At 45.3% G+C, this 22575-nt stretch overlaps 1 protein-coding gene across 2 annotated transcripts; it reads left to right on the top strand.

The window, feature by feature from the left end:
* The first annotated feature begins 5366 nt into the window (after window positions 1-5366).
* Window positions 5367-17775, top strand: LOC118965007 (unconventional myosin-VIIb). 2 transcript variants are annotated; one of them, XR_005052400.1, is made up of 6 exons: window positions 5367-5457; window positions 5706-5871; window positions 7726-7907; window positions 9321-9826; window positions 16739-16844; window positions 17510-17775. XR_005052400.1 is itself a non-coding variant. In XM_036981728.1 (4 exons), exons 2-4 carry the CDS (start codon window positions 5778-5780, stop codon window positions 9411-9413), a joined length of 369 nt encoding a protein of 122 aa, XP_036837623.1. In that variant the 5' UTR covers window positions 5367-5457; window positions 5706-5777; the 3' UTR covers window positions 9414-10020. The 2 variants fall into 2 exon arrangements, 1 of the variants encoding a protein (XP_036837623.1); XM_036981728.1 differs by lacking the exons at window positions 16739-16844; window positions 17510-17775 and having other exon boundaries at window positions 9321-10020.
* Window positions 17776-22575: the final 4800 nt, after the last annotated feature.

Here is a 22575-nt window from a genome sequence, read left to right as displayed (position 1 = left end):
ATGGTTTACTACTATAGTCCCTGAGTCACTCCATGGTTTACTACTATAGTCCCTGGGTCACTCCATGGTTTACTACTATAGTCCCTGGGTCACTCCATGGTTTACTACTATAGTCCCTGGGTCACTCCATGGTTTACTACTATAGTCCCTGGGTCACTCCATGGTTTACTACTATAGTCCCTGGGTCACTCCATGGTTTACTACTATAGTCCCTGGGTCACTCCATGGTTTACTACTATAGTCCCTGGGTCACTCCATGGTTTACTACTATAGTCCCTGGGTCTGGGTCACTCCATGGTTTACTATTATAGTCCCTGGGTCACTCCACAGTTTACTACTATAGTCCCTGGGTCACTCCATGGTTTACTACTATAGTCCCTGAGTCACTCCATGGTTTACTACTATAGTCCCTGGGTCACTCCATGGTTTACTACTATAGTCCCTGGGTCTGGGTCACTCCATGGTTTACTACTATAGTCCCTGAGTCACTCCATGGTTTACTACTATAGTCCCTGGGTCACTCCATGGTTTACTACTATAGTCCCTGGGTCACTCCATGGTTTACTACTATAGTCCCTGGGTCACTCCATGGTTTACTACTATAGTCCCTGGGTCACTCCATGGTTTACTACTATAGTCCCTGGGTCACTCCATGGTTTACTACTATAGTCCCTGGGTCACTCCATGGTTTACTACTATAGTCCCTGGGTCACTCCATGGTTTACTACTATAGTCCCTGGGTCACTCCATGGTTTACTGTAGGCCTATAGGCTGGTTCTCCCTAGACTCATCATTCCCAATGTTTTTCAGAGGGTACCTTATACACATGCATAACTCAGGGGCTAGATCCAATGTTTTTCTGTGGGTTTATTCTTCTAGGTCTACACATACCTTTGGGGTGATGCCGGTGGTTATCTGGCTGAGAGGTCGTAATTATATGACTGAGCGCTGAGCCAAGGTTAAACATCTGTGTTCCCTGAGCTCCCATTTCCTTGGTTCCTCGCTGCATCGCTCAGAGCGGAGGGAGGTTCCTGGAAATCAGTTGCTTCAGCAAGCCCACTATCATCCACCCTTCTCCCTCCTCTCCACCTCTTTCCACCCGAGATCTCTCCTACCCCGCAGGGACTGCGTGAGCATTCCTGAGACATCTGGAGTTTTCCAAGAAAGATTCCATTGGTTTTGCTGTATGCCTGCCAAAAGGTGACTGTTTCATATTGGTTTACTACATGCCTGCCATAACTTGTTATGGCTGCAATCCCCCTATCGGGATAAGTGTCATCAACAACCGCTGAATAGCATAGCGCTACATTCAATAAATATGACTACAAATATTTATATTCTTGAAATCACAAGTGCAATATAGGAAAACACAGCTGAGCCTTTTGTTAATCCACCTGTCATGTCAGATTTTGAGATTATGCTTTACAGCGAAAGCAATCCAAGCGTTTGTGTCAGTTTATCGATCGCATGACAAAACATTAAGTACGCTTAGTATCAGGAAGCTTGGTCACGAAAATCAGAAAAGCAATCAAATTAATCGTTTACCTTTGATGATCTTCGGATGTTTTCACTCACGAGACTCCCAGTTACACAACAAATGTTCCTTTTGTTCCATAAAGATTATTTTTATATTCAAAATACCTCTGTTTGTTTGTTGCGTTATGTTCAGAAATCCACAGGAAAGAGCAGTCACGATAACGCAGACAAATTCCAAATAGTTTCCATAATGTCCACAGAAACATGTCAAACGTTTTTTTATAATCAATCCTCAGGTTGTTTTTAAAATATATAATTGATAATATAATCAACCGCAAATGTCTTTCACAGTAGGAGAGGGAAAAGCAATACCTACCCAAACTCTGTTGCGCAAAACTCATGTGACCACTTGCCGGGATGTTATCGTTCTGGCTCATTTTTTCAAAATAAAAGCCTGAAACTATGTCTGAAGACTGTTGACACCTTGAGGAAGCGATAGGAAAATCTGGTTAATATCCCTTTAAATCCAGCAAAGGAAGGCTATGGAACATGGAGCTTTCAAAATAGAAGCCACTTCCTGTTTTGAGTTTCCTCAGGGTTTCACCTGCAATATCAGTTCTGTTATACTCACAGACAATATTTTGACAGTTTTGGAAACTTCAGAGTGTTTTCTATCCAATAGTAATAATAATATGCATATATTAGCAACTGAGACTGAGGAGCTGGCCGTTTACAATGGGCACATTTTCATCCAAGCTACTCAATACTGCCCCTGCAGTCATAAAAAGATAAGGTGACTGTTTCCTATTGGTTTGCTGCCTGCCTGCCTGCCTGCCATAAGGTGACTGTTTCCTGTTGGTTTTCTGCATGCCTGCCATAAGGTGACTGTTTCCTGTTGGTTTGCTGCATGCTTGCCATAAGGTGACTGTTTCCTGTTGGTTTGCTGCATGCCTGCCATAAGGTGACTGTTTCCTGTTGGTTTGCTGCATGCCTGTCATAAGGTGACTGTTTCCTGTTGGTTTTCTGCATGCTTGCCATAAGGTGACTGTTTCCTGTTGGTTTGCTGCATGCCTGTCATAAGGTGACTGTTTCCTGTTGGTTTGCTGCATGCCTGCCATAAGGTGACTGTTTCCTGTTGGTTTGCTGCCTGCCTGTCATAAGGTGACTGTTTCCTGTTGGTTTGCTGCATGCCTGCCATAAGGTGACTGTTTCCTGTTGGTTTGCTGCCTGCCTGTCATAAGGTGACTGTTTCCTGTTGGTTTGCTGCATGCCTGCCATAAGGTGACTGTTTCCTGTTGGTTTGCTGCCTGCCTGCCATAAGGTGACTGTTTCCTGTTGGTTTGCTGCATGCTTGCCATAAGGGGACTGTTTCCTGTTGGTTTGCTGCATGCCTGTCATAAGGTGACTGTTTCCTGTTGGTTTGCTGCCTGCCTGTCATAAGGTGACTGTTTCCTGTTGGTTTGCTGCATGCTTGCCATAAGGTGACTGTTTCCTGTTGGTTTGCTGCATGCCTGCCATAAGGTGACTGTTTCCTGTTGGTTTGCTGCATGCCTGCCATAAGGTGACTGTTTCCTGTTGGTTTGCTGCATGCTTGCCATAAGGGGACTGTTTCCTGTTGGTTTGCTGCATGCCTGCCACAAGGTGACTGTTTCCTGTTGGTTTGCTGCATGCTTGCCATAACGATGTATCAGATATCTGATCTTCAGGTCAATGTGGCTTGAAGCTTTAACACCTGTCACTGCTGTCCAATATGATTGTAATGAAAGTAAACACCTTTGGACAAACAATATGTTGGACATCATGACAGATCGTATGTTAAGCATTGTAGAGTTAGGAGAGGACAAAACTCTTAAGAGAGTTTATCCCAAATTTCTCACGAGTTTTTAATCGGCATTTATTATATAGTGAAAGATTGTTCCTGAAACACATTCATGTATATTAGAGTCAATGGTCCGTGTCTCACTGTAGAGGACGCCAACAAAGCAAAGTTGAGCTCAGGCCTCTCACTCTTGGCTTTGGATACATTTATCCCCCCTCAAACTATGTCAGAGAAATACTCAGTAAAGAGAGAGAGAGAGAGAGAGACAGAGAGAGAGACAGACAGACAGAGACAGAGAGAGAGAGAGACAGACAGAGAGAGAGACAGACAGACAGAGAGACAGAGAGACAGAGAGACAGAGACAGAGAGACAGAGACAGAGAGAGAGACAGACAGAGAGAGAGACAGACAGACAGGGACAGAGAGAGAGACAGAGAGAGAGACAGACAGAGAGACAGACAGACAGGGACAGAGAGAGAGACAGACAGAGAGAGAGAGAGACAGAGAGAGAGACAGACAGACAGAGAGAGAGACAGACAGAGAGAGAGACAGACAGAGAAAGACAGAGAGAGAGCTAGAGATTCATTCAACCATGAACTTCCTGCCCAGAGTGGAGCAGAAAGGAATGTGGTTCTCCCCCCCCCCCCCCCTCGCCTTATCTCTTTTCCACATAAACCAGGTCATTATGGCCCGAGCAAAAGGCATATAGACTACAGTCTTTATCTGCGTCCCACTTGCCACCCTATATACTGTACGGATGTATTTGAGCCAGTATCCTAGACCGTGGCTGACTTTGTAGTCCCGGGATTCAGCCAAGGGACAATTCTTTTCTCTTCAGAGGATGGTCGGAGGGCTTGGAACACAATTACAAATCATTTGTAGACTGCAAATTGACCGCAAGAAAGTCAAACAGATATAATATTTTAATTAAAACATTAACAATTTTAAATCCTTGCTTCGATTTGTATTTGATCAGGTCTCTCTATTATGCGTGGAAATACTTGGGATCAGATGAACCAAATTAAAATCACTTGGAGCTGATATCCTGTGTTTTTTTTTGTTTTTTTACAGTTGAAAATTCAAACACGTGAGCCACCAGTTGGGAAATCCTGGTGTAAAAGTCCATCTAGACAAGTTGGTTCCTAGACTGTGGGTCGTCCTGCCAGACAGACTACAGTATGAGCAGCACAGAAGGTGCAGAAGAACAGGAAGTGGTGAGAAGCCTGATCGAATCAAAGTGTTACTGTGTCTGGTCCATGGAGCTGTGGGAGGAGTTAGGTTGGTATTCAGGGCAGAGGCAGAACGCAATAGCCCGGTCATGACTAAGCTATAATGGTTGTTTGGGTGAGGCATCATCACCAAGCCAGGTGTTTCTATCTATTCAGGTAAAGTAGACAAATTGTCAGAAATGATACATCTAAGTCTATTTTACAACAATGAAGGATTATACTGCCTAGACTTGACTGAACCCACAATGATACAGACCATAGGGAATTGAGCTACAGAGAAGTCTGGAGATTCAGGGTTGTCATCAAGTCATCAGAGACATGGGCTGAGTCTGACACGGCACCTTAAACTCTAGGGGCTCTGGTCTAAAGTAGTGCACTATGGAGGGAATAGGGGCTCTGGTCTAAACTAGTGCACTATGAAGGGAATAGGGGCGCTGGTCTAAAGTAGTGCACTATGGAGGGAATAGGGGCTCTGGTCTAAAGTAGTGCACTATGGAAGGAATAGGGGCTCTGGTCTAAAGTAGTGCACTATGGAGGGAATAGGGGCTCTGGTCTAAACTAGTGCACTATGAAGGGAATAGGGGCGCTGGTCTAAAGTAGTGCACTATATAGGAAATAAGGCTCTGGTCTAAAGTAGTGTACTATATAGGGAATAGGGCTCTGGTCTAAACTAGTGCACTATGAAGGGAATAGGGGCGCTGGTCTAAAGTAGTGCACTACATAGGGAATAGGGCTCTGGTCTAAAGTAGTGCACTATATAGGGAACAGAGTGCCATTTGGGAATCAGCCATTCTGTTTATTCTGCGGTTTACCTATGATGCATATTCCCAGGTCCTGCGCGGTGATCAACTAGACAGGCATCAGCTTCCTGGATGTGGAGAGGAGACTGCTGCAGCTCTCCTACCCAGAGGTCACTAGGAGTCAACACCATGAGGTACAGAAAGATAAGTCAACGGTCATAGTTTCAGGCATGCACAGTTGGTTGGGAGCGTGGAGTTTAGTGGGACTGAAAATGGCAATCTGCAATTCAGACAACAACGCTGCGGCATCCCACCACTCTTTTGTTAAACAGTTGTGCGGCCGGAGAAATTTAACCACTCGCAAATTCCTAGAAAGAGCTATGAATTCAAGGATCGGACCATCCATGATCTGTGTGGTATTGATTTCCTCTCCTTCCCTCAGGGGAGGGCAAGACGTTTGGCCAGTCTGTGACTCTCCGGACTCTGAAGGGAGACTTCTCTCTGAAATGCGGTGATGACTGGGAACATAGCAGAGCTGGTGCATATGTTTCTGGGAGGACTGAGGGAACGCTCTCAGTATGCTGTGGCCCTGCAGGAAGTCAACCAAAGTTAGTCAGACACAAACACCAAACAAATTACTTAAGAGACGTTACTTTTCTTTAGCAAACTTTAAATCAAGTTTTATATCCAGTACCAGTCAAGGGTATTTATTTTTACTATTTTCTAAAATTGTAGAATAATAGTGAAGACGTCAACACTATGAATACCACATATGTACTAACACTATGATATACCACATATGTACTAACGCAGAAAGTGGTAAACAAACTAAATATATTTTATGTTCACCCTTTGCCTTGATGAATGAGTAGGTGTGTCCAAACTTCTGACGTACACAGGAAGTAGTATGTGAACCCTTTGTAATTACCTGGATTTCTGCATAAATTGGTCATAGATTTTTTTTACCTGATCTTCATCTAAGCCACAATAATAGACAAAACACAGTCTGCTTAAACTAATAACACACAAACAAATATACATTTTCATGCGTAAACATTCACAGTGCAGGGTGGGAGAAGTATGTGAACCCTTGGATTTAATAACTGGTTGACCCTCCTTTGGCAGCAATAACCTCAACCAAACATTTTCTGTAGTTGTGGATCAGATCGGCAAATTACAAACAACCATAAATATATTCATTTATATTGACGTCCTAAAAAGTGTCACTATTCACTGCACATCTCCCTAACCTTAAAAAAAATAAACTGTATTCATTTCACATTAAAACAATATTTTAATTGCACATCATACCGATCTTTCAAATCAATACACCGGACCAGCACTAGGGGGCAGTGGAGTTGTTTCTCTTACTTAGACAACCTTGTCCAAAGGAAAACTTTAACTTTTTAAACGTGCTTGATATCCAAGGGGAGGCTATTCCATAGACAAATGCCTGGTTGGAAAAACGTGCTGAACGTTCTCCATTTTTAGACAATTTATCTTACCGTCAACTGATGAACATCAAGGCTTTTAGAGATACTTTTGTAATCCTTTCCAGCTTTATGCAAGTCAACAATTCTTAATCTTAGGTCTTCTGAGATCTATTTTGTTCAAGGCAGGGTTCACATCAAACAATGCTTCTGGTGAACAGCAAACTCACATTTTGTGAGTGTTTTTTACAGGGCAAGGCAGCTCTAACCAACATCTCCAATCTGGTCTCATTGATTGGACTCCAGGTTAGCTGACACCTGACTCCAATAAGCTTTTGGAGAAGTCATTAGCCTATGGGGTTTAGATACGATTTCCAACCTAAACTGTGAATGTTTAAATGATGTATTCAATATAGACAAGAAAAATACAACAATTTGTGTGTTATTAGTTGAAGCACACTGTGTTTGTCTATTATTGCGACTTAGAAGAAGATCAGATGTAATTTGATGACCAATTTATGCAGAAATCCAGGTATTTCCAAAGGGTACACATACTGTTTCTTGCCACTGTGTATGTTTTTAAATATACTGAAACGAGTAGTATTTCACCTGTATTCATTACTATCTCTATGTCTTATTCTCTCACCCCCCCCCCCCCTCTCTCCCGCTCACCTCCCTCTCATCCCCCTCTCTCTCTACCCCTCTTTCCCTCTCATACCCCATCTCTCCCGCTCTCTCCATCTCTCCCTCTCTCTCTCCCCCCATCTCTCTCCATCTCTCCCTCTCTATCTCGCCCCCATCTCTCTCTCTCTCGCCCCATCTCTCTCCCGCTCTCTCCATCTCTACCTCTCTCTCCCCCCATCTCTCTCCATCTCTCCCTCTCTATCTCGCCTCCATCTCTCTCTCTCTCTCGCCCCATCTCTCTCCGCTCTCTCCATCTCTCCCTCTCTCTCTCCCCCCATCTCTCCACATCTCTCTCTCTCTCTCTCTCTCTCTCTCTCTCTCTCTCTCTCTCTCTCTCTCTCTCTCTAGATAACCCTACGTTTCTGAGCTTTAAGAAAGGAGAGCTGATAGTCCTCATTAAAGACGATGAGCTGACTGTCGGCCGCGGCTGGATCAAGGGCAAGAACGAACGCACCAGTAAGACAGGGGCGGTACCCACCGACGCTATCCTGGTCCTGCCCACTCTCACTAAACCCACCAATGAATTCATGGTATGAACACATAGTCCTGCCCACTCTCACTAAACCCACCAATGAAGTCATGGTATGAACACATAGTCCTGCCCACTCTCACTAAACCCACCAATGAAGTCATGGTATGAACACATAGTCCTGCCCACTCTCACTAAACCCACCAATGAAGTCATGGTATGAACACATAGTCCTGCCCACTCTCACTAAACCCACCAATGAAGTCATGGTATGAACACATAGTCCTGCCCACTCTCACTAAACCCACCAATGAAGTCATGGTATGAACACATAGTCCTGCCCACTCTCACTAAACCCACCAATGAAGTCATAGTCCGTATGTTTCTGAAGTGGATAATGGTTTCTAGGAACTCAGTGCAAAGATATGTGCAAAGTGCAAATATATGGAATAAATGCAAAGATATGGAATAAGTGCAAAGATATGGAATAAGTGCAAATATATGGAATAAATGCAAAGATATGGAATAAGTGCAAAGATATGGAATAAGTGCAAACCAGTTTGTCTGGATAAGAGGATACATCTCCTTTTGTTACCACGTGTCACGGATCCCTCCGGAACTTTCCTCACGCACACCTGTCCCCTGTTCACCTGTCCCCTGTTCACCTGTCCCCTTGCCACCTGTTCCCTGTCCACCTGTCCCCTGTTCTCCTCTCCCCTGTTCACCTGTCCCCTGCTTACCTATCCCCTGTTCACCTGTCCCCTTGCCACCTGTCCCCTGTTCTCCTCTCCCCTGTTTACCTGTCCCCTGTTCGCCTGTCCCCTGTTCACCTGTCCCCTATTCACCTGTCCCCTGTTTACCTGTCCCCTATTTACCTGTCCCCTGTTCACCTGTCCCCTGTTCACCTGTCCCCTTGCCACCTGTCCCCTGTTCACCTGTCCCCTGTTCTCCTCTCCCCTGTTCACCTGTCCCCTGCTTACCTATCCCCTGTTCACCTGTCCCCTTGCCACCTGTCCCCTGTTCTCCTCTCCCCTGTTTACCTGTCCCCTGTTCGCCTGTCCCCTGTTCACCTGTCCCCTATTCACCTGTCCCCTGTTTACCTGTCCCCTATTTACCTGTCCCCTGTTCACCTGTCCCCTGTTCACCTGTCCCCTAGTCACCTGTCCCCTGTTCACCTGTCCCCTGTTCACCTGTCCCCAATTCCCATTGATTACTATTTGTATTTATGTGCCCTTTGGTTTCCATGGTCTTGTTCGATTATTGTTCCAATGTCCGTTGGTGCGTGTGAGTACCTGTGCTGTGTGTTTTGGGCTTTCGTGACCTTGTGGATTGCGCAGATGATTATGGGTCTCGTCCCGTGTGTTAATCAGTGTATGCGTATGTATTTATTTGAGGTACTCCTCACTCTTTTGTTTGGGTTTCAACCCTGTGTTTTTGTTACGTGTTTGTTTGGTCTTCGTCCCTGTGTCTTTAGACGGCACGCTGTAATTTGGACTTTACGCATTCCTGCGCCTGTCTCCCGATCCTTCATACCAACGTTACATCACGGTTGGTTCCATATCCTTAAAGGTTGAAGAGCCCAGGATCACAGACCCCACCTCTTCTCTCGTGGTTGGATCACAGAATCACCTCTTCTCTCGTGGTTGGATCACAGACTCACCCCTTCTCTCATGGTTGGATGGTGGGCCTGATTGGCATGCACAGTATTTGACAGACTGTTTTCAGAGATGTTTCAGTTCCTTTTCTTGCCCGTCATTTACCTATCCTGGGTGGTTTTAATACTGTTTTCAGATATGTGTTCCTTCCTTTCCATGACCTGTGTGTACCTATCCTGAAGTACATGGGAGTCTACCCCACCAGGCAGATACAGAGTCCTCTAGAGTTGACAGACCAGATCTTTGACCCAGCCACCAAGGACGAGGCCCTGAGAGACAAGATCTACTGTCAGATCATGAAACAAATGACCAGCAACAACAACAGGTAGGCTTTAAGGGCCCGTTTCCCAGACGCAAATTAGATGAAGCGTAATCCATTGATCAAGTGGTTATAGCCTACTGTTACTGGTAGATATTAGTGACATAAGCACTATATTACTACGATATTGTGATTATTACCCCCAGCAGCACTGTCGTGGCACAGTTTCTCTGGACCCCTGCAAATGTCGGAGTTACCCCCCCCCCCCCCCACCCTAAAATATACAGTATATATATTTTTAAATCTATTGAGTCAACGGTCAGCTACTCACAATGTATAGGCTGCTGTAGTCATTCTCAGTGGCATTAGGCTATGTTGTTCAACATAATTATAATGTTGAAAGTGGAGAGAGAGAGATCTTCAAAAAAAGTATAATCATACACTAAGGTTACTGGAGAAAATAATCTGCTACTGAAAATATCAAGATAATCTTCTAGGATGAATCACGAACGGATCTTGTTTCATTCTTTTCATTTTAACAAGAGAGGAAAAGCAGAACTGGCATCAGCCCTCGATCGCACATGCTGACCGTCATGACGCTTACCGCCCACAGGTCTGATTAAAGAGCTGCAGTCTAGACAGGCCTGTTTTCAGAAAGCTTCCTGATTGGACATATGGAGAATGAGCAAACTCATGACACGGATACCCAAAGGACCCATCAATCAAAGCAGCGCATTTCACTCAGACACTTAAAGCAAATCACATTTCTCCTTTCCCTAAAAAACGTATTTAAAAAAACACAACCTTGCCTTAGCTTCCGTTCTGCAGGATACGAAAAATGCTTATAGGCCTACATTGTAGGATAATCCTAAATCAATGTAGCCTATTATGTATATTGACGAGGAACGTTTTAAGGGGAGATATAGAGAAAGCAGTAATACAGGCCTAGGCTATATGAAGATGAAATGGACAACCATTTGAAAGTAGAAACACAGGCCTGCAACCCACTGATCAGCCTGTCCAGCGCCTACTGATCAGCCTGTCCAGAGCCTACTGATCAGCCTGTCCAGAGCCTAATGATCAGCCTGTCCAGAGCCTAATGATCAGCCTGTCCAGAGCCTAATGATCAGCCTGTCCAGAGCCTACTGATCAGCCTGTCCAGAGCCTAATGATCAGCCTGTCCATAGCCTACTGATCAGCCTGTCCAGAGCCTAATGATCAGCCTGTCCAGAGCCTACTGATCGGCCTGTCCAGAGCCTACTGATCAGCCTGTCCAGAGCCTACTGATCAGCCTGTCCAGAGCCTACTGATCAGCCTGTCCAGAGCCTACTGATCAGCCTGTCCAGAGCCTAATGATCAGCCTGTCCAGAGCCTAATGATCAGCCTGTCCAGAGCCTAATTATCAGCCTTTCCAGAGCCTAATGATCAGCCTGTCCAGAGCCTAACTGATCAGCCTTTCCAGAGCCTACTAATCAGCCTGTCCAGAGCCTAATGATCAGCCTGTTCAGAGCCTAATGATCAGCCTGTCCAGAGCCTAATGATCAGCCTGTCCAGAGCCTACTGATCAGCCTGTTCAGAGCCGAATGATCAGCCTGTCCAGAGCCTAATGATCAGCCTGTCCAGAGCCTAATGATCAGCCTGTCCAGAGCCTAATGATCAGCCTGTCCAGAGCCTAATGATCAGCCTGTCCAGAGCCTAATGATCAGCCTGTCCAGAGCCTAATGATCAGCCTGCCAGAGCCTAATGATCAGCCTGTCCATAGCCTACTGATCAGCCTGTCCAGAGCCTAATGATCAGCCTGTCCAGAGCCTACTGATCGGCCTGTCCAGAGCCTACTGTGATCAGCCTGTCCAGAGCCTACTGATCAGCCTGTCCAGAGCCTACTGATCAGCCTGTCCAGAGCCTACTGATCAGCCTGTCAAGAGCCTAATGATCAGCCTGTCCAGAGCCTAATGATCAGCCTGTCCAGAGCCTAATGATCAGCCTGTCCAGAGCCTAATTATCAGCCTTTCCAGAGCCTAATGATCAGCCTGTCCAGAGCCTAACTGATCAGCCTTTCCAGAGCCTACTAATCAGCCTGTCCAGAGCCTAATGATCAGCCTGTTCAGAGCCTAATGATCAGCCTGTCCAGAGCCTAATGATCAGCCTGTCCAGAGCCTACTGATCAGCCTGTTCAGAGCCGAATGATCAGCCTGTCCAGAGCCTAATGATCAGCCTGTCCAGAGCCTACTGATCAGCCTGTTCAGAGCCTAATGATCAGCCTGTCCAGAGCCTAATGATCAGCCTGTTCAGAGCCTAATGATCAGCCTGTCCAGAGCCTAATGATCAGCCTGTCCAGAGCCTAATGATCAGCCTGTCCAGAGCCTAATGATCAGCCTGTCCAGAGCCTACTGATCAGCCTGTTCAGAGCCTAATGATCAGCCTGTCCAGAGCCTAATGATCAGCCTGTTCAGAGCCTAATGATCAGCCTGTCCAGAGCCTAATGATCAGCCTGTCCAGAGCCTACTGATCGGCCTGTCCAGAGCCTACTGATCAGCCTGTCCAGAGCCTACTGATCAGCCTGTCCAGAGCCTACTGATCAGCCTGTCCAGAGCCTACTGATCAGCCTGTCCAGAGCCTAATGATCAGCCTGTCCAGAGCCTAATGATCAGCCTGTCCAGAGCCTAATTATCAGCCTTTCCAGAGCCTAATGATCAGCCTGTCCAGAGCCTAACTGATCAGCCTTTCCAGAGCCTACTAATCAGCCTGTCCAGAGCCTAATGATCAGCCTGTTCAGAGCCTAATGATCAGCCTGTCCAGAGCCTAATGATCAGCCTGTCCAGAGCCTACTGATCAGCCTGTTCAGAGCCGAATGATCAGCCTGTCCAGAGCCTAATGATCAGCCTGTCCAGAGCCTAATGATCAGCCTGTCCAGAGCCTAATGATCAGCCTGTCCAGAGCCTAATGATCAGCCTGTCCAGAGCCTAATGATCAGCCTGTCCAGAGCCTAATGATCAGCCTGCCAGAGCCTAATGATCAGCCTGTCCATAGCCTACTGATCAGCCTGTCCAGAGCCTAATGATCAGCCTGTCCAGAGCCTACTGATCGGCCTGTCCAGAGCCTACTGTGATCAGCCTGTCCAGAGCCTACTGATCAGCCTGTCCAGAGCCTACTGATCAGCCTGTCCAGAGCCTACTGATCAGCCTGTCAAGAGCCTAATGATCAGCCTGTCCAGAGCCTAATGATCAGCCTGTCCAGAGCCTAATGATCAGCCTGTCCAGAGCCTAATTATCAGCCTTTCCAGAGCCTAATGATCAGCCTGTCCAGAGCCTAACTGATCAGCCTTTCCAGAGCCTACTAATCAGCCTGTCCAGAGCCTAATGATCAGCCTGTTCAGAGCCTAATGATCAGCCTGTCCAGAGCCTAATGATCAGCCTGTCCAGAGCCTACTGATCAGCCTGTTCAGAGCCGAATGATCAGCCTGTCCAGAGCCTAATGATCAGCCTGTCCAGAGCCTACTGATCAGCCTGTTCAGAGCCTAATGATCAGCCTGTCCAGAGCCTAATGATCAGCCTGTTCAGAGCCTAATGATCAGCCTGTCCAGAGCCTAATGATCAGCCTGTCCAGAGCCTAATGATCAGCCTGTCCAGAGCCTAATGATCAGCCTGTCCAGAGCCTACTGATCAGCCTGTTCAGAGCCTAATGATCAGCCTGTCCAGAGCCTAATGATCAGCCTGTTCAGAGCCTAATGATCAGCCTGTCCAGAGCCTAATGATCAGCCTGTCCAGAGCCTACTGATCGGCCTGTCCAGAGCCTACTGATCAGCCTGTCCAGAGCCTACTGATCAGCCTGTCCAGAGCCTACTGATCAGCCTGTCCAGAGCCTACTGATCAGCCTGTCCAGAGCCTAATGATCAGCCTGTCCAGAGCCTAATGATCAGCCTGTCCAGAGCCTAATTATCAGCCTTTCCAGAGCCTAATGATCAGCCTGTCCAGAGCCTAACTGATCAGCCTTTCCAGAGCCTACTAATCAGCCTGTCCAGAGCCTAATGATCAGCCTGTTCAGAGCCTAATGATCAGCCTGTCCAGAGCCTAATGATCAGCCTGTCCAGAGCCTACTGATCAGCCTGTTCAGAGCCGAATGATCAGCCTGTCCAGAGCCTAATGATCAGCCTGTCCAGAGCCTAATGATCAGCCTGTCCAGAGCCTAATGATCAGCCTGTCCAGAGCCTAATGATCAGCCTGTCCAGAGCCTAATGATCAGCCTGTCCAGAGCCTAATGATCAGCCTGCCAGAGCCTAATGATCAGCCTGTCCATAGCCTACTGATCAGCCTGTCCAGAGCCTAATGATCAGCCTGTCCAGAGCCTACTGATCGGCCTGTCCAGAGCCTACTGTGATCAGCCTGTCCAGAGCCTACTGATCAGCCTGTCCAGAGCCTACTGATCAGCCTGTCCAGAGCCTACTGATCAGCCTGTCAAGAGCCTAATGATCAGCCTGTCCAGAGCCTAATGATCAGCCTGTCCAGAGCCTAATGATCAGCCTGTCCAGAGCCTAATTATCAGCCTTTCCAGAGCCTAATGATCAGCCTGTCCAGAGCCTAACTGATCAGCCTTTCCAGAGCCTACTAATCAGCCTGTCCAGAGCCTAATGATCAGCCTGTTCAGAGCCTAATGATCAGCCTGTCCAGAGCCTAATGATCAGCCTGTCCAGAGCCTACTGATCAGCCTGTTCAGAGCCGAATGATCAGCCTGTCCAGAGCCTAATGATCAGCCTGTCCAGAGCCTACTGATCAGCCTGTTCAGAGCCTAATGATCAGCCTGTCCAGAGCCTAATGATCAGCCTGTTCAGAGCCTAATGATCAGCCTGTCCAGAGCCTAATGATCAGCCTGTCCAGAGCCTAATGATCAGCCTGTCCAGAGCCTAATGATCAGCCTGTCCAGAGCCTACTGATCAGCCTGTTCAGAGCCTAATGATCAGCCTGTCCAGAGCCTAATGATCAGCCTGTTCAGAGCCTAATGATCAGCCTGTCCAGAGCCTAATGATCAGCCTGTCCAGAGCCTAATGATCAGCCTGTCCAGAGCCTACTGATCAGCCTGTTCAGAGCCTAATGATCAGCCTGTCCAGAGCCTAATGATCAGCCTGTTCAGAGCCTAATGATCAGCCTGTCCAGAGCCTAATGATCAGCCTGTCCAGAGCCTAATGATCAGCCTGTCCAGAGCCTAATGATCAGCCTGTCCAGAGCCTACTGTGATCAGCCTGTCCAGAGCCTACTGATCAGCCTGTCCAGAGCCTACTGATCAGCCTGTCCAGAGCCTACTGATCAGCCTGTCAAGAGCCTAATGATCAGCCTGTCCAGAGCCTAATGATCAGCCTGTCCAGAGCCTAATGATCAGCCTGTCCAGAGCCTAATTATCAGCCTTTCCAGAGCCTAATGATCAGCCTGTCCAGAGCCTAACTGATCAGCCTTTCCAGAGCCTACTAATCAGCCTGTCCAGAGCCTAATGATCAGCCTGTTCAGAGCCTAATGATCAGCCTGTCCAGAGCCTAATGATCAGCCTGTCCAGAGCCTACTGATCAGCCTGTTCAGAGCCGAATGATCAGCCTGTCCAGAGCCTAATGATCAGCCTGTCCAGAGCCTACTGATCAGCCTGTTCAGAGCCTAATGATCAGCCTGTCCAGAGCCTAATGATCAGCCTGTTCAGAGCCTAATGATCAGCCTGTCCAGAGCCTAATGATCAGCCTGTCCAGAGCCTAATGATCAGCCTGTCCAGAGCCTAATGATCAGCCTGTCCAGAGCCTACTGATCAGCCTGTTCAGAGCCTAATGATCAGCCTGTCCAGAGCCTAATGATCAGCCTGTTCAGAGCCTAATGATCAGCCTGTCCAGAGCCTAATGATCAGCCTGTCCAGAGCCTAATGATCAGCCTGTCCAGAGCCTACTGATCAGCCTGTTCAGAGCCTAATGATCAGCCTGTCCAGAGCCTAATGATCAGCCTGTTCAGAGCCTAATGATCAGCCTGTCCAGAGCCTAATGATCAGCCTGTCCAGAGCCTAATGATCAGCCTGTCCAGAGCCTAATGATCAGCCTGTCCAGAGCCTAATGATCAGCCTGTCCAGAGCCTACTGATCAGCCTGTCCAGAGCCTAATGATCAGCCTGTCTCCAATTGTAGTATTTCTATTAAAAAAATAATAGTATATATATATAGAATAACTCAGAAACCCGAAAAAACTAAACAGGGAAAATAGTATTAAACAAAATGTAAAACTGATTTTATCGGGCCCTACAACCGTAAAAGTATTTAAACCTTTTTGTTATGGCAAGCCTGTATAAGTTCAGTAGTAAAAATGTAAAAATGTGCTTAATGTCACATAATAAGTTGCATGGACTACATCTGTGTGCAGGTCTGGGATAAGGTGTATGTCCGGTGAACAGGTCAGGGTTCCATAGGCAGAACTGCGGAAAATGGATCAGCAACATGACCAGGTGGACTGTCAGGTCCCTCAGTTGAGCAGTGAATTTCAAACACAGATTCAACCACAAAGACCAGGGAAGTTTTCTAATGCCTCGCAAATAAGGGCACCTATTAGTTCATGGGTAAAATAAAAAGCAAGCCTCCCAAGTGACGCAGCGGTCTAAGACACTGCATCGCAATGCTAACTGTGCCACTAGAGATTCTGGTTTCGAATCCAGGCTCCAGCTGGCTGCGACCGAGAGACCTCTTAGACACTCTTAGACACTTACTCAGAAAGACTAACATGAATTGGTACAGGGTTGAATAGTTAATTAATTCAGATTTATTACTGTTTTTAATTGAATTACAACAATTAGGGTTGGAGGTTAGGGGTTAGAGGTTAGAGGTTAGGGTGGTTGTACTGTAATGTGTGTTGTCTATCAGGATAGAGCCCAGGAAGCTGCCTCCTCACCAGGTGGAGGTTAGGGTTAGAGGTCAGGGGTTAGAGGTTAAGGTGGTTGTACTGTAACGTGTGTTATCTATCAGGATAGAGCCCAGGAAGCTGCCTCCTCACCAGGTGGAGATAGATGCCATCCAGCAGAATTCCACTCAGATCTTCCCCAAGGTCCACTTCCACAACGACACAGAAGAGGTAACACAAGGGGTTCCCTCCATCACATTCCCTGTTGCCAAATGTTCAGATAAACTTCTAATAAATCCTTCCAAAAGAATAAAACGTATCTATGCCCTACATGTCACCTGTAAGTTTGATATCAATGTCGTATAAAAACACTTCCAGTCCCTCTAAAAAAACATGTTTTTCCACTTCCAGATAGGAACGATTGTCCTGGCAAATGTTGTTTCTTTTGTTGCTCCTGGAGACAATCTTCCAAGAACACACATACCGTACCTGTACTGTACTGTCCTGTGTAATCCTCCATTCCCATGCTCACTCCATACTCCTCATCTTCCTCCTCCTTCACCTCCACTTTCCCTCTCCTTTTCCTCTCCTCCCTCTTCCTCCTCTCCTCCCTCTTCCACCTCCCCCTCAACCTACTCCTCTTCCCACTCTTCCTCCTCTAACTCCTCGCCTCCTCCTCCTCCTCCCCGTCTTCCTCCTCCTCTCCTTCCTCTTCCCACCCTCTCCTTCCTCCTCTTCCTCCTCCTTCTCCTTCTCCTCCTTCACCTCCACTTCCTCTCCTCCCTCTTCCTCCTCCTCCTCTCCTCCCTCTTCTTCCTCATCCTCCTCCCCCTCTTCCTGTTCCTCTCCACCCTATTCCTCCTCCCCCTCAACCCACTCTTTGAGGGCAACACCAGCACTAGGATCAGGGACCTCTGTCAGACCATCTCCACCAAACTCCAGCTGGTCTCATCTGACGGCTTCAGCATCTTTGTCAAAACACCCGACAAGGTTTGTCATCAATACAACATCACATGGCATAGTAATTATCTGGTGGGGGTTTATATAGCTCTTAGCCCCCTCTGTAGATGCCTACTGGACAACATTTATTTGTATTGCTTCTAAAATATTTTTAATACATTTTTATCTTATTAACACTTTGTTCTAGCTAGCTATTTGTGTCAGTTGCTATCAAGTAAACACAATGATATAGTATTGCATTATTATAGTACTACTATTATAATATTGTATTATACCTGTGTGTATTATACAGTATATCACAAAAGTGAGTACACCCCTCACATTTTTGTAAATATTTGAGTATATCTTTTCATGTGACAACACTGAAGAAATGACACTTTGCTACAATGTAAAGTAGTGAGTGTACAGCTTGTTTAACAGTGTAAATTTGCTGTCCCTTCAAAATAACTCAACACACAGCCATTAATGTCTAAACCGCTGGCAACAAAAGTGAGTACACCCCTAAGTGAAAATGTCCAAATTGGGCCCAATTAGCCATTTTCCCTCCCCGGTGTCATGTGACTCGTTAGGTCTCAGGTGTGAATAGGGAGCAGGTGTGTTACATTTGGTGTCATCGCTGTCACACTCCCTCATACTGACTGGTCACTGTCATTGTGCGCTCTGAACGCTCTGAGAGCGAAACGCTCTGAATTTACAAACGGACCATCTGACAACACTCTGAATTTACAAACAGACAATCTGACAACGCTCTGAATTTACAAACAGACAATCTGACAACACTCTGAATTTACAAACAGACAATCTGACAACGCTCTGAATTTACAAACGGACAATCTGACAACGCTCTGAATTTACAAACAGACAATCTGACAACGATCTGAATTTACAAACGGACCATCTGACAACGCTCTGAATTTACAAACAGACAATCTGACAACGCTCTGAATTTACAAACAGACAATCTGACAACGCTCTGAATTTACAAACAGACAATCTGACAACGCTCTGAATTTACAAAAAGACAATCTGACAACGCTCTGAATTTACAAACAGACAATCTGACAACGCTCTGAATTTACAAACAGACAATCTGACAACGCTCTGAATTTACAAAAAGACAATCTGACAACGCTCTGAATTTACAAACAGACAATCTGACAACGCTCTGAATTTACAAACAGACAATCTGACAACGCTCTGAATTTACAAACAGACAATCTGACAACGCTCTGAATTTACAAACAGACAATCTGACAACGCTCTGAATTTACAAACAGACAATCTGACAACGCTCTGAATTTACAAACAGACAACCTGACAACGCTCTGAATTTACAAACAGACAACCTGATAGAGCTCTGAATTTACAAACAGACAATCTGACAACGCTCTGAATTTACAAACAGACAATCTGACAACGCTCTGAATTTACAAACAGACAATCTGACAACGCTCTGAATTTACAAACAGACAATCTGACAACGCTCTGAATTTACAAACAGACAATCTGACAACGCTCTGAATTTACAAACAGACAATCTGACAACGCTCTGAATTTACAAACGGACAATCTGACAACGCTCTGAATTTACAAATGGACAATCTGACAATGCTCTGAATTTACAAATGGACAATCTGACAACGCTCTGAATTTACAAATGGACAATCTGACAATGCTCTGAATTTACAAACGGACAATCTGACAACGCTCTGAATTTACAAACAGACAACCTGATAGAGCTCTGAATTTACAAACAGACAATCTGACAACGCTCTGAATTTACAAACAGACAATCTGACAACGCTCTGAATTTACAAACAGACAATCTGACAACGCTCTGAATTTACAAACAGACAATCTGACAACGCTCTGAATTTACAAACAGACAACCTGACAACGCTCTGAATTTACAAACAGACAACCTGACAACGCTCTGAATTTACAAACAGACAATCTGACAACGCTCTGAATTTACAAACAGACAATCTGACAACGCTCTGAATTTACAAACAGACAACCTGACAACGCTCTGAATTTACAAACGCCCAACTCTGAACATACTCTGGCACTCCAGAGTGAATTTATAAATGTACACACCCAAAGTAGTAGAAGTGAGGTAACTCCGTAAATTATACTCTGAATCGGTATTCATGTTACAATAAGGAATTACCCTTTACCATGTCAACAAATTGGGGAAAACTATTATTTTCCCATTGACCCCCAGTGTAAAAGAGCCAACTCTCGTCCTTGATTTTTTTGTTTTACTTAAATTGTGGGGATTTTTTGATTTATTATCTGGTTTAATATATCTCGAAATGTTTGGATGAAAGATGAATTCACTTCAAAGTGATTCAAATTGTAGAAAATTCTAGAACAACAGCGTTGTTTACAAATGGCAGGTAAGATTTCTCCATGTAATTATGATGCACAGTCATAAGGTAAGATTTATCCATGTAATTATGATGCACAGTCATAAGGTAAGATTTCTCCATGTAATTATGATGCACAGTCATAAGGTAAGATTTATCCATGTAATTATGATGCACAGTCATAAGGTAAGATTTCTCCATGTAATTATGATGCACAGTCATAAGGTAAGATTTATCCATGTAATTATGATGCACAGTCATAAGGTAAGATTTCTCCATGTAATTATGATGCACAGTCATAAGGTAAGATTTATCCATGTAATTATGATGCACAGTCATAAGGTAAGATTTCTCCATGTAATTATGATGCACAGTCATAAGGTAAGATTTATCCATGTAATTATGATGCACAGTCATAAGGTAAGATTTCTCCATGTAATTATGATGCACGCAAATGCAACCGGTGTGATGTGGCGAGCTAATAACGTTTCAACCGGTGTGATGTGGCGAGCTAATAACGTTTCAACCGGTGTGATGTGGCGAGCTAATAACGTTTCAACCGGTGTGATGTGGCGAGCTAATAACGTTTCAACCGGTGTGATGTGGCGAGCTAATAACGTTTCAACCGGTGTGATGTGGCGAGCTAATAACGTTTCAACCGGTGTGATGTGGCGAGCTAATAACGTTTCAACCGGTGTGATGTGGCGAGCTAATAACGTTTCAACCGGTGTGATGTGGAGAGCTAATAACGTTTCAACCGGTGTGATGTGGCGAGCTAATAACGTTTCAACCGGTGTGATGTGGCGAGCTAATAACGTTTCAACCGGTGTGATGTGGCGAGCTAATAACGTTTCAACCGGTGTGATGTGGCGAGCTAATAACGTTTCAACCGGTGTGATGTGGCGAGCTAATAACGTTTCAACCGGTGTGATGTGGCGAGCTAATAACGCTTCAACCGGTGACGTCACTCTCTCTGAGACCTTGACGTAGTTGTTCCCCTTGCAGAACCGCAGCTTTTGTGGAACGATAGGAAACTCTGGAGGGTTCTGATGTCTTGCCTGGGTTTGTTTACATGATGTCTAGCCTGGGTTTGTTTACATGATGTCTAGCCTGGGTTTGTTTACATGATGTCTTGCCTGGGTTTGTTTACATGATGTCTTGCCTGGGTTTGTTTACATGATGTCTAGCCTGGGTTTGTTTACATGATGTCTAGCCTGGGTTTGTTTACATCATGTCTAGCCTGGGTTTGTTTACATGATGTCTTGCCTGGGTTTGTTTACATGATGTCTAGCCTGGGTTTGTTTACATGATGTCTTGCCTGGGTTTGTTTACATGATGTCTTGCCTGCTTTTGCGCCAAACATAACGTTTTGCATTGTTGCCAAAAAGTTCAATTTTGGTTTCATCTGACCAGAGCACCTTCTTCCACATGTTTGGTGTGTCTCCCAGGTGGCTTGTGGCAAACTTTAAACAACACTTTTTATGGATATCTTTAAGAAATGGCTTTCTTCTTGCCACTCTTCCATAAAGGCCAGATTTGTGCAATATACGACTGATTGTTGTCCTATGGACAGAGTCTCCCACCTCAGCTGTAGATCTCTGCAGTTCATCCAGAGTGATCATGGGCCTCTTGGCTGCATCTCTGATCAGTCTTCTCCTTGTATGAGCTGAAAGTTTAGAGGGACGGCCAGGTCTTGGTAGATTTGCAGTGGTCTGATACTCCTTCCATTTCAATATTATCGCTTGCACAGTGCTCCTTGGGATGTTTAAAGCTTGGGAAATCTTTTTGTATCCAAATCCGGCTTTAAACTTCTTCACAACAGTATCTCGGACCTGCCTGGTGTGTTCCTTGTTCTTCATGATGCTCTCTGCGCTTTTAACGGACCTCTGAGACTATCACAGTGCAGGTGCATTTATACGGAGACTTGATTACACACAGGTGGATTGTATTTATCATCATTAGTCATTTAGGTCAACATTGGATCATTCAGAGATCCTCACTGAACTTCTGGAGAGAGTTTGCTGCACTGAAAGTAAAGGGGCTGAATAATTTTGCACGCCCAATTTTTCAGTTTTTTGATTTGTTCAAAAAGTTTAAAATATCCAATAAATGTCGTTCCACTTCATGATTGTGTCCCACTTGTTGTTGATTCTTCACAAAAAAAATACAGTTTTATATCTTTATGTTTGAAGCCTGAAATGTGGCAAAAGGTCGCAAAGTTCAAGGGGGCCGAATACTTTCGCAAGGCACTGTATATACTGTATGTCCTCTATAGTGATATATGTCCCTTATAGTGATATATGTCCCCTATAGTGATATATGTCCCCTATAGTTATATACGGCATGTCCTCTATAGTGATATAGTCTGTCACATATAGTGCATACATTGTACAGTGTAGGCTGAGGTTAGAAAAGCCTGTTTCAGTGGTTAAATAACGATGTGATTTGCATCAAGATTAGAGAAGCCTGTTTCAGTGGTTAGTAAGTAACTGTACTTGAGTTGCATCACACTAATACATAACGTAGTTAGGTCTCCACTGAAACCCTCATGCCGTCCTCTTCTAGATATACAGGTAACTGCCCAAATAAACAACCACATACAGTGTGTTAATAAGGGCGTTGGGCCACCGTGA

This window comes from Oncorhynchus mykiss, chromosome 1, assembly GCF_013265735.2.
Source record: "Oncorhynchus mykiss isolate Arlee chromosome 1, USDA_OmykA_1.1, whole genome shotgun sequence".
NCBI lineage: Eukaryota > Metazoa > Chordata > Actinopteri > Salmoniformes > Salmonidae > Oncorhynchus > Oncorhynchus mykiss.
This window is presented reverse-complemented; position numbering and strand designations above follow the sequence as displayed.

Excerpts from the sequence above, each read along its gene's own strand:
- LOC118965007 (XM_036981728.1), top strand. The coding sequence starts at position 5,778 with ATGACTGGGAACATAGCAGAGCTGGTGCATATGTTTCTGGGAGGACTG. Across the intron at positions 5,872-7,725 it reads CCTGCAGGAAGTCAACCAAA|ATAACCCTACGTTTCTGAGC; the intron begins GTTAGTCAGACA and ends CTCTCTCTCTAG. Across the intron at positions 7,908-9,320 it reads AACCCACCAATGAATTCATG|ACGGCACGCTGTAATTTGGA; the intron begins GTATGAACACAT and ends CTGTGTCTTTAG.